At 48.8% G+C, this 16295-nt stretch overlaps 1 protein-coding gene across 4 annotated transcripts; it reads right to left on the reverse strand.

Moving 5' to 3' along the window:
• Window positions 1-50: 50 nt before the first annotated feature.
• On the reverse strand, window positions 51-10621 carry PRODH2 (proline dehydrogenase 2). Of its 4 annotated transcripts, XR_006780103.2 has the most exons (11): window positions 10355-10621; window positions 10082-10278; window positions 9856-9994; window positions 9686-9772; window positions 6030-6110; window positions 5797-5952; window positions 5554-5720; window positions 1745-1855; window positions 1231-1316; window positions 727-902; window positions 209-297 (listed from the first exon to the last, which is right to left on the reverse strand). XR_006780103.2 is itself a non-coding variant. In XM_045799948.2 (10 exons), the coding sequence occupies exons 1-10, from the start codon at window positions 10529-10531 to the stop codon at window positions 113-115; spliced, it is 1386 nt and encodes a 461-aa protein (XP_045655904.1). In that variant the 5' UTR covers window positions 10532-10620; the 3' UTR covers window positions 51-112. The 4 variants fall into 4 exon arrangements, 3 of the variants coding, with proteins under 3 accessions (XP_045655904.1, XP_045655906.1, XP_045655905.1); XM_045799948.2 differs by lacking the exon at window positions 727-902 and having other exon boundaries at window positions 51-297; window positions 10355-10620; XM_045799949.2 differs by having other exon boundaries at window positions 213-902.
• Between the last annotated feature and the right edge of the window lie 5674 nt (window positions 10622-16295).

A 16295-nucleotide genomic window follows, 5' to 3' on the forward strand; every position in this document is an offset into this window, starting at 1 on the left:
TTGGGCCTACTGAGGTCACAGATAGCCCTTCCCCAAGGAGGCAGCTTCAGTGCAGGGCAGCAGCCTGGGCAATGGCTCAGGGTCTTTATTAACCACATGACCCCTGGGGATGCTAATGGGGTGCCCTCAGGCCCCACCCCAACACTCTCTTCCAAAGTTCTTGGCTGAGCAGCTTCTGTTCCCTGCGGGCACCCTGCAGCACACTCCGGTTCTCCTGGGCCCTCCGGATCAGGTAGGGGATCACCTCCTCCAGGGAGCCATAAGGGATGGACTTATACACAGCATAGCCGGCCTGCCCTGTGGGGAGAGTGTTGGCAGGGTGTAAACTCATGTTTGGGGGGAGGCCCCATCTAGAACAGAGACTTCCGTCTCTGAGAACATGGCAGACTAGGTCAGTTGGAGAAAATTTCCCACTGAAAAAACTTAAAATCCTGCAGTAAACATTTAGAAAAATCTTCCCAAAGTTATTAAAATACTGCCAAAAGAGTAAGGAATTTAGTAATCCAAGCATTAAGAGAAAGTGAAAATCCAAAGAGGGAAGGACGTGAAGGAGGCACTTCCACCCTGAAGGCAAAATTTGATGACCTCACAGAGTTGAGGGGGTGCAGAAATCGAGGCCCAGAGCCTGACCAGGGTGAGTTGTAATGGAGCACTTCCTCAAATTAAGCTGCGCCCTCAGTGTCAAGAGTTAACCAGAAGTCAACCCTCCCACCTTTGCCCACTCACAGAGAATGGTGGCCTCGACCATAAGTGGAGCAGTGAAGAAAACAGAAACCCATCTCTGAGAGATCAAGGCCAGGGATTAGCCTCACATATTTGTAGCTCAAATTTGCACCCAGGAGATGCCTCAGGAAACCTCAAGCTCTGAATTTAGGGTAAACTGGTCCTGTACCCCTTAGCACCTGGCAGAAGAAAACATAAATCTTCTGGTCTCAGACCCCGGGGAGCAAGACAGGCAAGATAACACAGCACACAGGAAACAAGACACCATGATCAAGAACCAGCAACAGCGACAGACGGCAGGCTCAGAGACAGGCGTGCAAGGCCTTCAGATATCGGAACCACAGATCTATCTGGAAGAGTCTGGCGGCTGGCCCAGCTTTAGGCTCTGGAGGGGAGCCTGGGCAGGCACTGGTTGGGAGTGGGAGAAGGGATTTGGCTGGGAGGGGATGAAGCTGAGGGCTGGGTGGGTCATGGTGGTGGGATGGGGAGAATGGGCCATTCACATACCCAGTGCCAAGGAGACGTGGTCACACATCCCTAAAAGTTGTCCAAAACAGACGGGCCCATCCAGAGGAATGCCCAGCTCCCACATGCTACAGAAAAGGCCACATCATCAATCCAGACAGTGGCTGGATCCAGAGCTGAAAGTCAGCCATTATGCACCCACATGGCTGTTCCAGTTATTAAAATTTTGAAGTACTTCTAAACTCAATGATAAATAACCATTGCTCTCAGGCTCCTGGAAGCTCGCCAGTGAGTCCCAGCTCCTTCCCTAGGACCCTCAGACCTCCCTATGCCCCAGCATATAAGGAGCAATGTCTTGGTTAGCTGGGGCCTACAGGTTTGGTGGGGGTTAAATATTTTGAATAGCCTCCCCTGAATCCCTGTGGACCTACTGGCCCTTCACCATTTCTCCCTCTATTCCATGTCCGCCACCCTCTGCCCATCCCTGGCATGTGAGCAAGGGAGAGGAGTCGAGGGGTCCTCCTTGTGGGTACCCATTTCCCATCCCTCTATGTACCGCTTAGTTGCCTGGCGAACAGATTCCTCATTGTGGGAAGCCACCATGAGGTGGCACATGGGGCCACGGTGGGACACATGGGTCAGCATCAGCTCCAGGCAGTGGCTGTAACTGAAGGAAGACATTCTGTTCAGCTGATGGGACCTAGTGATTAAAGGTCAGCCCCCAGGGACTCAGGATTCCTGTCCTCGGGATGTGGGGTGCTTAAGGGCAAGTACTCTGGAGTCAGACAGTACCCCCATTTCACCTGCACCAGGTGCAAAGGATAGCCCTTCTCTGAGCCTGTTTCCTCTCTTGTAACAATTCAAATTCACCTAACAGCACTGTTGAGGGTGTAGTGAGATGAGGGTGTCATAAAGCCCCTGGCTCAATGGCCATCTCACAGCAAAGGGCCGCATCCCTGTGCACGAGATGACACTTACCCAAGGTCATTCACTGCAGCATTGGCCACGGAACACAAGGAGCAGTAATGCAACTGTCTGTCGGTGGGGACTGACTCAAATGAACAATGGCGCACAAAGGATAGTGCAGCGCCAGGCACTAAAGAAGGGTGAGGACACTGGGGCAGTGATACGGAAAGGTAAACTGACTGGCAAATGCTTTGCCAGCTTGCTGCCAGCCAAGTGCCACCCTAAGGACTTTGCGTACTACACTGGTTATTCTCCATTGCCTCCCAGATCTGTTCTCTGACCTTCCCTGCCCCCCAGGAAGCTGACTTTTATGTCCTGTATCACCCATGGAGGAATGGGCAAGAGCTCAGAAGATGGGAGGAGAGGGAGCTTGGGGTATTTCGCCCCTTAGCACCCGCCCTGGCCCACACTGACAGTCCCGTGCATGGTAACACCTTTAGGGTGGCCCCCACTTCCTCAGCTCTGGAACAGTGGTCATAACAGCTTCATGCTCTTAGGGGTTCCCCTAACCTTGCCCATAGTCTATAGAAAGAGTACATTTTACTACATTTCCTTTAGTTAAACCCCTTTGCTTGGAATTCTCTTTCCTCCAGTGTTCTGCCTGACCCACATACATTCACTCGAGTCAGCTCCATGTGGTAGATGTCCCGGTTATCCCCATTTTACAGAGGGGAAGACCGAAGCTTGTCCCCAGGTTACACAGCTGAAAGTGACTGGGCTGGGATTTGAACCTAGGCTGTCTGATGCTCCAGGGCCTGGGTTTATTATCATTAGACTATTCTGCCTTTAAAATATGCAATGGAGTGGAAAAGCAAGGAGCAGTGTGTAGGCATGATGCCTTTTGCACATACGCACACACAAATCTCTGTGTTTGTCTGTTTATGGATAAAGGAACTTAGGAAATGTGTAAGAAACTAACCAAAGTAAGTCACCTGGGGAGGGCAAGGAGACTCCAAAATGAGAGGGGGACTTGGGTGGAAGTGAGGTATGTCAACGTATTCATTTTCACATCATTTTGATTTTTTTTAGAGAGAGCAAGTAGGGGAGAGGAGCAGAGGAAGAGGGAGAGAGAGAATCCCAAGCAGGCTCCACACCCAGAGCAGAGCCCTACACAGAGCCCGATCTCATGACCCTGAGTTCATGACCTGAACCAAAATCAAGAGTCAGACGCTTAACCAACTAAGCTATCCAGGTATCACATATCATTTTGATTTTCTTCTAAAGATTTATTTATTCATCTTTTAGAGAGAGAGAGAGCATGCACACAAGCAGGGGGAGGGGCAGAGGGAGAGGGAGAGAGAGAATCCCAAGCAGACTCTGCTCTGAGCACAGAACCCGACAAGGGCCACACTCTCATGACCCTGAGATCAGGACCTGAGCTGAAACCAAGAGTCAAATGCTCAACCGACTGAGCCACCCAGGCACCCCACATTTTGATTTTTAATCACATAAATTTATTATTTATTCAGAATGTGCAATGTATGAATGCAAAATGGTGCAGCAGCTTTGGAAAACCACCTGGCAATTCCTCAGAAAGTTAAACAGGGAATTACAGAACCCAGCGATTCCACTCGTAGAGAAGTGAGCTTTGAAGAGAATTGAAAATGTGTATTTACAGAGCAGTGTGCACACGAATGTTCGAGCAGCACTAGCCACAATAGTCCAAAGTGGAAACGATCCAAATGCCCATCAGTTGATGTGTGGCTAAACGCGATGTCGTGCATCCATACAGTGGAATATTATTTAGATGTAAGAGGGAATGAAGAACTGATTCATCTGACAACGTGGTTGAACCCTGGAAACATTATGCTAAGTGAAACAGGCCAGACACAAAAGGCCATACATCGTATGACTTCCTTGATATGGAATGTCCAGAAGAGGCAAAACCATGGGAACAGAAAATAGATTAGAGGCTGCCAGGGCCTGAGGGGGAGGCGTATGGGGAGTGACTGCCAGTGGACATGGGGTTTCTTCTGGGGGGCGATAGAATGTTCTGGAATTAGTGGTGATGGCTGCACAACCTTGTGAATATACTAAAATGCACTGAATTGTACACTTTGAAATTGTGAATTTTATGGTATGTGAATTATATCTTAGTAAAAAATAATAATAATGGTGCCAGTGATTAAGCCTTTGGGGCACAAACGTACATAGGAGCCCTCATGGGCCTCGGATGCAAGTCTAGCTTCTGGCCATGGTGTGGCCCCTTGTCCTGTGAGCTTGGGTCAGTCCCTGTGGTTCTACAAACCTCTCCTGGATCCGATGTGAAATGGAGGTAGATTTTGTAAGCTCTAGGAGGACAGGGCCTGGGGACTACCTTAGCTGGTACTGGGACCAGGGTCCAGCACAGGTCCTGATCTAAATCAGGTGATCAGAAAGTATATGGTAAAGGACCACTTTCGTTCTTCCCAGGGTCACGGGATGGCGGCCCAAGGAGTTCATCCAAAATTTGCTCCCAGCACAGGCTGATTTGAGGTGGGTAAGAATCCAGGTTCTAGAGTCAGTCTGCTGGGTTCAGAACTTGGCCCTGCCACTTGCTAGCTACGTGACCTTGGGTAAGTGATTCTACCTCTCTGTGCTTGGGTTCCTTCCTCTGTGAAATGGGGGGAGGGGTGATGATAATAGTGCCTACTGCTTGGGGGTTATGTGTTCAACAGATCTGTACCGAACTGCTGCCGTGTAGCAGGCACAGTTCTGAGCACTGGGCGCTCAGCAATGAACAAATCAGAAACCCCTGCCCTCCTGGGCCCACGCTCTAGAGGGGAAGATAGACAGTGTGCAATCGAATACAAAAGTCTATAGAACCTCAGATGCTGGTAAGTGCTAAAGAGAAAAATAAATTGAGGGAGAGAGTAGGTGTGGGTGTTCTAGTTTTTGGTAGGGAGGGCAGGGAAGGTCCCCTGAGGAGGTACAAATAAGTGGAAACCTAAAGAGGTGAGGGATTGAGCCAAGCAGCTGTCTGGAGGGAGAACATTCTAAGCAGTGGGAACAAGACATGCAAAGGCCCTGGGGATCATCAAGGAAGCCAGTGTGGAGGAACAGAGTGGGGCAGAAGAGAAGTTGAGGTGACAATACCAGATCACGTGGGGCCTGGGGGCTGCTGTAAGGATTTGGGGGTTATTGAGGTGCAATGGGAGCAATGGAAGGGTTTTGAACTGAGGAGGGATGTGGTTTGACTTAGATATTGACAGACTCCCCCTGGCTGCCTGTGCGGTAGGGGTTGTGGTGGTGGACAAAGGAGGGAGCAGGGAACCCAAACAGGAGGCGGGAAGTGACGATGCCCTGGACAAGGGAGAGGAAATGATATGTGAACATACGTAGGGTGCTCAACATCACGGGCAGCGTGCCGGGATGAAAGGTCAGATGTTTATTTCCAAGGCCTGTCTGGCCCAGTCCTACCTCCGACTGGTAGCCTCATAGTCCAGCTGAGTGGGGTCTTCTGTCCCGTGGTGCCGAGCCACCTCTCTCTCCTTGTCCAGATATGCCCCTCGTACCAACTTGACTCCGAAGGCCAGGCCAGCCCTGTCAGCGGCCTCCGCGGCCCGCCTCAGCCGCTCGTGTGTGTCCTGGTGGGGCACCCCGGCAGCTTCGGGTCAGGGCCCCAGGACCCCAGCCCGTGGTCTCCCAGAGTACACCACACACCTTCAGATAGGCCTGGTAAGTGTTCCACACCCAGGGCCCGCCTTCCCCGGGGCCGTTCCAGCGCATGGCCAGGGCATCCACCAGCAGAGAGAGAGCCGGGTTCAGGAAGGTGTACTCGGCATCCACCAGCAGCCTCACGTGCTGGGCCCGGGCGTGCTGAGGGTGAGAGGGACCACGGTCAGGCCTCAGGGTGTCCAGCACACGTGGCGGAGGCCGGCCACGGCTGGTGTTACCTGGGCTACCCGGTGTAAGCGGCTCAGAGAGGCCTGGAGATGCTGGTTTTGCTGGGTGTTGAGACAGGAGACCTGGAGATCCTGGGGGAGCAGCAGGGAGGCGAGAATGGCTCAGGTGATTGGATCCTTCCAGGGCCTAGGTCTCCTCTCCCCCACCACCCAGAAGGGAGAAAAGTTTAGAAATTGTTAGAAATAGGAAACAGAGCTGTATCACATAGAACTATTTATTGAGGTGAATAAAGTGGTTAGGAGCCCAGGGTCTGGGTTTGAATCCTGACTCCACCACTCACTGTATGGCCTTGGACAAGTCATATAACCTCTCTGAGCCTCAATTTTTGTCTATTTTTTCAACAATTAGAGGATAATGGCATTTCCCTCATGGAGTTGCTGTGTTGAACTGTAAGACGTGCCTGGACCTAAGAATGGGGTGGGGCTAGCAAATGATAAGCACTCAATATATGTTATTGTCATTATAATAATAGGTAACTTCATATACTATCTTATTTATATAATCTTCACAATGATCGCGGTAGAGAATTATCCCAAACTACCAGTGAGGAGACTGAAGCTCGGTGAGTGAGAGACTAGGAATTCACACATAGAAAGTGTGTGGAAGAGTAGCCAGGTCTTAGTAGGTGCCACAGTTGTCACCTGGTATTATTAGGACCTCAATATCCTCATCTAAGGCATTGCTTTGCAACCTCATTGCAGCCCACAAGTCTCCACCCGTCTGGCCCCACTGCTCTCATCTCCTCAGCTCTCCTGAGCTCACAGCCCTCTAGCCATGATGGCCTCCCTGCTAGTCTTTCAACATGCCTGGTACCTTTCTGCCTCAGGACCTTTGTTCTGGCGGTTCCTTCCACCTGGAACACTCTTCCCCTTGATGTCCACTTGCTTCACTCCTACCTCTCCTCCAGGTGTTTTTCTCAATGTCACCTTCTCAACAAGGTTTTCCCTGGTTCACATTTGCAACTCCTTCTCTGGGGCTTTCCCTTCTCCTTCCTCAGCCTTATTGGTCCCTACAATGCTTATTTATACTTGTTAGTTATTGGCTTTGGTTTTAGTAATTGAGTGTCTCTTGCCCCTCCCTGACTGGCAAATGAGTGCCTCAAGGACTGGGAGTTTGTCTTGGTCATCATTTCCTCCACCCCTGGGGGTGCACAGGGGAGATAATAATTGTCCCTAACTTACGTTCTTGCTATGGAGATTCCAAGGGTTAATGTGAGCAGCTGGTGACTCAAGGAGTCCAGCTGGGTTCAAAGAAATTGGGGATTTCGAGAAGGAGGAATAGGTGGGACTTAGTTCTACCAGACCCAGCAGAGTCCTGTGGAGACGCAGGTCTAGTTCTGCTAATGGAACACCCCAGGATCAGGCTGTGGCAACCCCCCCTCAGCTTAGTGGAGAAAACTCTCCAGAAGGAGGGAAGAGCCGGGGCACCTGCCCAGTTATCTTTTCCTCAGTCAGAATTGTCTCCCCCTGGCTGGGGGCAGAGTCTGGGGGCAGTTCTGTGGAGTTAGTAGCTGGTGAGACTTCCTACATATGATGGCCACCTCAAAGAGGGCGTACTTGGTGCCTGGTGCTATTTCGGGTACCTCACCAAATATTTAACTCACCCAATCTTCACCTTCTCCTGAGGTAGGGACTGAGACGGGGATGGGAGGGCTGTCTCTGAGATGGGGACAGGAAGGGGTGCAGGCTTGGGGACTTGGTAGGTGTGAGGGGTCTAGAGGATGTCCAGGGGCTCAGGAGAAAGGCTGCGGCTGGAGACAAACATGGGCCTCATGAGTACCCAGTGGCGAAACTGAGGCTGCAGGGTGGGTAAGGAGTGAGGAGGCAGGAGCCAGGAGCTAGGGTTGGGGAACCGCCATATTGAAGAGACAGACAGAAAAGAACCTAACAAGGATTAAGAATGAGGCAGAAGAGATGGAAAAGGAAAACCAGGGGTTTGTATTAGGGATGCCAAGGAAAGCATGTGACGCAAGGATGAGGAAGGCCCCTCTGCTCATCGTGAAGTCAGATGCCAGCCTGGCAGGGGCTTTAATCCTTAAAACCGCCCTAGGAAGAAGTTGCTCTCACTGTCCCCACGAGTAAACTAAAGCTCATAAAGAGACAAAACTCTGTTATACTCTAAAGCTGATCCTCTGAAACATGAAGTCCTGCGTCCATGTGTTCTGCGACACATTTTAAAAATGACAAATTAAAAAAATGTAAAAGGAACACCACCTCCCCCACAGCGTTGTTTGTGGTGGTGGAGGCCCGGAGGCCCCCCGACGGGTCCGTCCCTGGAGAGGTGCACTGTGCGGCCAGGAGCAGCGGCTAGAGGCAGTGGACTAGATGCACACTGAGACACTTGGACGGATCTTAAAATCAGAGTGCTCAGGGGAAAAACAGAAAACAGAAAGAGAGAGATAACCATGCTATCTGTATACATTTAAAATTCTATTCTCAGGCTGATGGGGAAGGGCAGGACAGAACTTTCTGCAGTGATGAAAATGTTCTGTACCTTGATAGGGACTTGAATTGCCCAGGTGTGTGTATTTGTGAAATACACAAATAGATATAATCAGTAGATACCTTTACAACCTGTATATACCATTGCATATGCATTTTACCTCAAAAGAAGTAAAATACTGTAAATAATTATCAGGCTCTAATTAGCGATATACATCCTGAAGCATTTGGAGGGTCCTGTGCTGATGTCTGCAACTTATTTTTAAATGCATTGAAAAATAAAATGGATTGATGGACAGGTGGAGGAATGGATAGAGGGACAGATACGATTTCAAGCAAGTATAGTTAAATGTTAACCGTGTTCACTGTAAAATTCTCTTGACTTTTCCATATGTTTGAAAGTTTTCATAATAAAATCTTGGAAAAATATGTCCCCCAAACACTGTACTTGGCAAAACAAACTCACAATAACAAAGAAATAGACATTATACAGGATCGAGTGGGTGCCAATGGCAGGGAGGGTAGCAATAGTATATGTAAATAAAAAGAAGTGAATGGGGGCGCCTGGGTGGCACAGCGGTTAAGCGTCTGCCTTCAGCTCAGGGTGTGATTCCAGCGTTATGGGATCGAGCCCATCAGGCTCTTCCGCTATGAGCCTGCTTCTTCCTCTCCCACTCCCCCTGCTTGTGTTCCCTCTCTCGCTGGCTGTCTCTATCTCTGTCAAATAAATAAATAAAATCTTAAAAAAAAAAAAGAAAGAAAATCTCAATCTAAAAAAAAAAAAGAAAAAGAAGTGAATGAATGAGTGAATGAATGAATGACCAAACCAAAACCCCACTGGCCTAATCATAACTTCCAGTCAACATACGACATAGCTGAGTTGATTGACCAAATACTGATTACTTTCTTCTAGTTGGTAAAGAGCTACTGTCTCACTCCCTCCTCTGAGAGCTTCCAGCCCCAAGGCCCTCACCTAGGACCCCCAGATGACCCATATATTCCATCCATCCCAACCACACCCTAGGGCTATAGCCGCATTTATTCCGATTGTTCTAAGCCTGGGGAGTAGCAGTAGTTACATAGTTCGAACATCTTACTTGCCAGCAGGTGCTAGGCAGGTGCCTGCTACATCCAAGTACGGAGAACTTCTCCCCCCCTCAACGTCCCCACCAACTATCCATTCTCTCCCAGCCTGAGATCCTTACCCGCCCAGAGTCCATGGCTTCTGCCAGCCTCTCAGGGCTTAGCTCCAAGGAAGCCCCTGGTTTTCTGATCCATGAGGTTAGGTCCTTCTGGAATGGGGTGGTGGGTGGAGTGGTGAGGGGGACCTGGTAGGCAGCCATACCCTCCCTCCCCCACCTTGCCAGTCCCTTACACAGAGCCGAGTACTGGTCAGCGCCGTCACCTTCAGCTGCATAAGGATGTTCCCAGTTGGGCCAGGGGTCTCCAGGATGCCCCGTGACAGGTCCACACACCGAAGCATAGCACTGAAGTTTCCCTCATACCAGGCCTCACTGCCCAGCCAGCAGGCATTAGCTTCCGGAGCCCACCAATCCCCTTCCGGCCAACCTCCCAGCCTCCCGGGGCCTGGCCCTACTCACCCAGTCTTGACAGCTGAGTCTGGCTCCTCTTCAGTGGGTACGGCCAGCAGGGGCCGAAGGCCTAGGGTCTGGAGCTGTTGGACACAGCCCTTCACTTCCTCTGCTGTCTCACCAGCCACAAACTGCCCGTAGATAGATGCTCGGAGAAGTGCGCCCGAGAGCCGGGAGCCCAGGAGTCGCCGAGACCAGGCCTGGAGCTGCAGTGACAGAGAGCAAGGGCTCAGAGCCCAGCCCTGGGAGTGCCCAAGGCCAGTCCCCAGGGTCCCCACTCACCGCCAGGCCATGTGTGACCAGGGGGGGCCAGGCACACAGCCGCAGCACCAACAAAGCTCGTGTCAGTTCTCCTGTGCCTTTGAGGTGAAAAGCCCCACCATCAAAGCTCAGGGGCTGCCAGCCCCCAGCAGAGGGTCCAGCTTGGGAACAGAGCACATGACAGGTCCGAAGCATCATGAACCCCTAGCTGCTTCTAGAGCAAGTGAAGGGGCTTTGGAGGCAGGAGGTCTACCAAGTGCCCCTTGCCCGGCCAGGGGCAGTGACTGATTAACCAGGCAGTAGCCAGGGCAAGGCAAATCTTTTAGGATCATAGACTCCTTGGGGGGCAGTTAATTATTAACTGATGGGGACAGAGTTCAAAATAACGGGGACAGGGATGGAAACCCCCAATCATAGCCCCCAACAACCCTCAGCAGAACACTCACGATTGTGAGACGCCCACCGTGTGCCAGTGGGTGTTAAGGGAAAGCATGGGCTCTGAACAAGGATCTCCAGGTTCAAGGCAATTCGATTTTGTGATCTTGGGAAAGTTACTTAACCTCGCTTGTTGCAATTACTACATCTTCAAACAGGAAAGACGGCAGTGTTACTGAATCAATTTGAAAACGTACGTAACCTGTAACCCAGCTGTTCCAGGCTGAGCATACATCTTAGAGAATTGGAACGTGGCCGTCGGGAAACATGTAGAGGGAGGAACATTCACAGCCGCATTGTTTGTAACGGCCACAAGCCGCCCAAATCTCCATCAACCAGAGAATGGGTAGAGATGCACTGTGGGCTACAAAGGCAAACTATATGGAATATTATACAGCAATGAAAAAGGAACAGACTCCTGATGCGTCCAACTCCATGGTTAAATCTCACATGCATAGCGGTGAGTGAAAGAAGCCAGATGCCAAAGAGGACACACTGCATCATTCTGTTCAATACACTTGAAAGCAGGGAAAATGAAACACTAGTGTTAGGAATATGTACATGGGTAGCTGAACCATTCAGGAAAGACAAAAAAGGAAATGATTATCTCAAAAGTCAGAGATATTGTTACCTCGGGCGATGGGAGGAGCTGTAACTGGGTAGGGACTTCTGGGGGCTTCCCTGTCCTTTTTTCTTAACCTGATGATTCACAGTTGTTCATATTCTAAGTATTTTTGAAAATATTTTATTTATTTATTTATTTATTTATTTATTTATTTATTTATTTATTTAAGAGAGAGGGAGAGCACAAGTGGGTGGAGGGGCAGGGGGAGAAGCAGACTCCCTGCTGAGGGGGGAGCCCCATGTGGGGCTCGATCCCATGACCCTAAGATCCTGACCTGAGCAGAAGGCAAACACTCAACCGACTGAGTCACCCAGGCAGCCCCCTAAGTACTTTTTTTTCATGTCATACACCTACATTTTATACTCCTGAATGTACCATACATTTCACAATAAAATAAAAAGGAAACATGAATCAGAGTGCCAGTCTCTTGGGGCTGTTGTGAGGAGCCGGTGCGTTCATGTGCTCACGCAGCCTGGTCCTCAGACGTGCTCAGTAAGTACAGCCTATGATCGTTAGGTGCTGGGTGTGCACGATCTCCCTGGTGCCCGTGCCCCCAGTGAGGTGCACACTGTTCACCACTCCTGTGTTTGGGGATCCCCAAAACCACCTCAGGTTCAGTGACTCGCTAGAAGGATCCACAGAACTCAGAAAAGCTGTTTTACTCACTGTCAGGGTTTATTCCAAGGATACAGATTAAAAATAGCAAAGGGAAGAGGCACAGGGGATCCAGGTGGCCCCAGGCACAAACTTCTAGTCATTCTCTCCCAGGGCCATGGAGCACACAGTGCTCAGTGCTCCCAGCCCCAGTGCGTGACGACACGCCCGGGGAACGGCAGCCAGGGGCCCTCACGTGAGCCTTGGTGTCCAGGCTTTCTGCTGGGGGGTCAGTCACACAGTCACCGCTGTGCTCACATATGATTGACGTTAGTCTCTAGGTCCTCCAGAGGTCAAGCTGACACTGCATGTCCTCAGGTGAACAAAACACTCTTACCAAGCAGGATATTCCAAGAGGTTACCTCCCAGGAGCCAGGCAAAATTAATCTTTGACCGCATAACTCCTAATTCACAGGTGTTAAAAGCAGAGGCTCAGAGAGGTAGAGCTACCTACCTGAAATCACACAGCCAGTGGGTGGCCAAGTATGGGTTTAATGACCTCATCCGCTAGACCCCAGGCTCAAGATTTTAGCCATGCAGCCTCTTTTTGCAGTCTTTTATCAGTACCTAGTTCACAGAACACGTGCGTAGAGTCAGACTATAAATCCGGTAAAGCTTGAACTAAGTCTTTAAACAGTTTTGTTTTAATTCCATGCACAGTTCATATTTAAAAAAGTAAAATACTACGAAAGGAGGCAGAGTGAAAGATTAGTCTTTCTCCCACTCCTGAATTTCAGCCCCTCAATTTCCTCCCTGTAAGGCAATGGGCTATCCTTGCAAAGACAGAATACACACTTATGAGAAATGAGAAAATACTTTTCATTCCTTTGCACATTGATTTTTTTTTTACTTGACAATGTATTTTGAAAGATCATTCCCATCTCAGCACATATAGCTTCGTCTCAAATTTGAGACGTTCTATGTTGTCTCTTCCTTTAGTCTTTAATAGAATCTACCAGTAAAGTCATTCAGGCCAGTTGTCTTTGTGGGAAGTTTGTATTTTTTTTTAAGATTTTATTTATTTATTTTGTGGGAAGTTTTTAAATAATGAATTCAATTTCTTTAATAAATATAGGGCTCTTCATATTTTCTATTTCACAAGCTTTCATTCCTTGTGTTTTTCAAGGAATCGTCACTTCATCTAAATTGTCAAATCTAACTATGGAATCTGTAGAGATAACCTCTCTTTCACTCTTGATATTGGTCATTTCTGTTCTCTTTTTCTCTCCATCAGTCTAGCTAGGGATTTTATCAATCTTGTTGATCTTTTCAAACAACTAGCTTGGGCTTTGTTAATTTTCTCTATGGTTTGCTGATCTGTCTCATTTTTAACGTTTGCAGATTGTACTGTTGTATGGACTCTCCTCATTGATGATTTCATTTTTCTCTGACACTTAGCATAAAAATTGGCAAACACAGTTTAAAGAATGACCACAGACCACTTATACACCCTCTACCTAGATCCAGCAACCTTGCCACCTTTGCTTTTTCTCTCCTCTTTCCCTCTTAATATAAACATGTGCCCCATATCATTTGAAAGTAAGTTACAGGGGCGCGTGGGTGGCTCAGTCCGTTAAGTGTCTGCCTTCAGCTCAGGTCATGATCCCAGGGTCCTGGAATCGAGCTCAGCTGGAAGCCTGCTTCTCCCTCTCCCTCTGCCTGCCGCTTCCCTTGCTTGGGCTCTCTCTCTCTCTGTCAAATAAATAAATGAAATATTAGAAAAGAAAAAAAAAAGAAAAAGGAAGTTATAAACCCTGTGGCATCTCAGCATGTATGTCTTAAGAATAAGAACGGGGCACCTGGGTGGCACAGTCGGCTGAATGTCTGGCGCTTGATTTCGGCTCAGGTTGTGATCTCAGGGTCTCGAGGTGAGCCCCACTTCAGGCTCCTTGCTCAGCAGGGAGTCTGCTTGAGATTGTCTCCCTTTCCCTCTGCCCCTTCCCCTGCTCATTCTCTCTCTCAAATAAATAAATCTGAAAAAAAGAAGAACATCCTCCTACATGCCCACACCACCATCTCACATCTAAGAAAATATCAATAATTCCTTAGTATCAATATCAAATTTGTGTTCAGTTTTCCCCAATTGACTCCAAAATGGCTTTTATAGCTGTTAGTATTATTTTTTAAACCAGAGTCAATCCATGCCCATCCATGCTTTGCATTTGGTTGTTATGTCTCTTTAGTGTTTGGGGTATATTTTTGGTACAGTCCTCATGATTTTTTTACAGATTTACTTATTTATTTGAGACAGTGTGGCAGGAGGGGCAGAGGGAGAGAAAGAAGTTCAAACAGACTTCCTGCTGAGCACAGAGCCCGACGACAACAACAACAGCGATGCAGAGCTGGATCTCATGACCCTGAGACCCCAGGTGTCTTGTCGAATGCCCCACGTGCTGTAGTTCCCTGATTATACTCATGTGATGTCACCTAATGTGTTCCTTTATCCTATGTATTTACTGTAAATCCTGTGTTTTGGTCAAGAGTCATAATTTAGTAGAACAGCCTCCTACTGGTGACCGTTAGGTTGACTCCAGAGTCCCCAAGCCTGGTCTCTTAATCACCATGTTATTAGGCCTCCCAGGCTCCTCATCAGCTCTGCCAGAGCAGCCTTGACAGAAGGGTAGGAGACAGGCTGAGGGGCTAGGTTCAAAGCCTTCCCACACCTGCCATTGGACGATTAAGAGGACTAGAGTTCATAGAGGTATAGGGAGAGGAGAGAAGCCAGAAACAAAATTGTCTTTTGGGACTAGATTGTGAGGGACCTTAAATATTCATTATGAAGAGCTGATTTTACCTTGAGCACACTGGGGAGCTGTGGAAGATTCTAGCTGTGGGAGAGAAACTCACATTTAGGCTTTAAGAGGATCCCTCTGGAAAAAAAAATAAAGAAGATCCCCCTGGCTGCCCAGTGGGAGAGTAGATAAGAGAGAGGGTTAGAGTCTAGAAGCCAGGGAGGAGACTGAGGCAGGGATAGGGGTGCAAGGATGAGGCGGGGCCAGAGTGGAGAGATAAATAGGGCACCACACAGATGGGAGATCCCCCCAAATCCTCATGGAAACTCCAAATCCGAAGGGTGACAGTCACAAACACTTTGATCAGTGTGGCATTTGAGGGACACTGTCTACTCACTCTGACCCCCAAAAACTTCTCCATGAGAACCCCAGGTTCCAGGGAATCCAGCACAGGGACTCTAGCCAAGTGTGGGGAGCAGATATACAGGCTTCTGACTCCTTTCCCAGATTTCCCCCTTGCAATCTCTAAAGTACTCCTTTCTCCTTACCTGGTAAGAGGAAGGAGTAGTTTAGTTTTTGTCTTGCTTTGTTACCCAGGTACAGGCAGCACAACTTAGGTGCTGAATAACTATTGAATGAATGCATGAAACAAACCAGAGTATTGGCGCCTTCAGACCAAAGAGTGGTCTCCCTAGACCGCCTCAGTGTATGAATCCTCCTGGGGGTTCCCATCTCAAGGATGCCCCTCCCTTGCTCCCCATGGTTCTGAAGAGAACGAAAAGCTCCTTCAAATGGTCTTCAAGGCCATCACCAGTGTCTCAACATTGGCTGCACACTGAGATCACCTGGAGAGATTATTTTAATTTTATTTTTAAAATGATCATACCATAAAAAATAACTTTTTTTTCTTCTGGTGGGCAGTTCAATGAATTTTATCACATGTGTAAATTCATTTCACACACACACCCCCATTGCAATCAAGATAAGAACATAAGTTGCATCCTCCCAAAACATTGCTTTTGCAGCCACACCCTCTCCCCACCCATAACTCCCGACGACCGCTGATCGTTTCTAACATCGCTGTGGTTTTGTATTGTTGAGAATGTCAAATATATGCAGCCATATGGTATGTAATCTTTGAGATGGTCTTCTTTCGCTTAACATGACCCCTACACTCCACTGACTTAGACCTCACATATCCCCCCACCACCCTCTTATACTCCTTGTTGTCTCTTCTTCCTGTTCAGGGCCTTTGCACTTGCTGTTCCTTTTCCCTTAAAACTCTCCCCTTCCTGGGGCGCCTGTAGGGCTCAGTCAGTGAAGCATCTGACTCTTGATCTCAGCTCAGGTCTTGATCTCAGGGTTGTGAGTCCAAGCCCCACATTGGGCTCCAGGCTAGGTATGGAGCCTACTTAAAATACAAACAGGGGGCCTGGGTGGCTTAGTTGGTTGGGTGTCCGACTCTTGATTTTGGTTAGGTTGTGATCTCGGGGTCCTGGGATTGAGTCCCACGTCG

This window comes from Ursus americanus, chromosome 21, assembly GCF_024610735.1.
Source record: "Ursus americanus isolate L20-20 chromosome 21, mUrsAme1.1.p, whole genome shotgun sequence".
Lineage (NCBI taxonomy): Eukaryota > Metazoa > Chordata > Mammalia > Carnivora > Ursidae > Ursus > Ursus americanus.

Excerpts from the sequence above, each read along its gene's own strand:
- PRODH2 (XM_045799948.2), bottom strand. The coding sequence starts at position 10,531 with ATGATGCTTCGGACCTGTCATGTGCTCTGTTCCCAAGCTGGACCCTCT. Across the intron at positions 5,953-6,029 it reads GCTTACACCGGGTAGCCCAG|CACGCCCGGGCCCAGCACGT; the intron begins GTAACACCAGCC and ends TCTCACCCTCAG. Across the intron at positions 1,317-1,744 it reads GTTCGCCAGGCAACTAAGCG|CATGTGGGAGCTGGGCATTC; the intron begins GTACATAGAGGG and ends CCTTTTCTGTAG.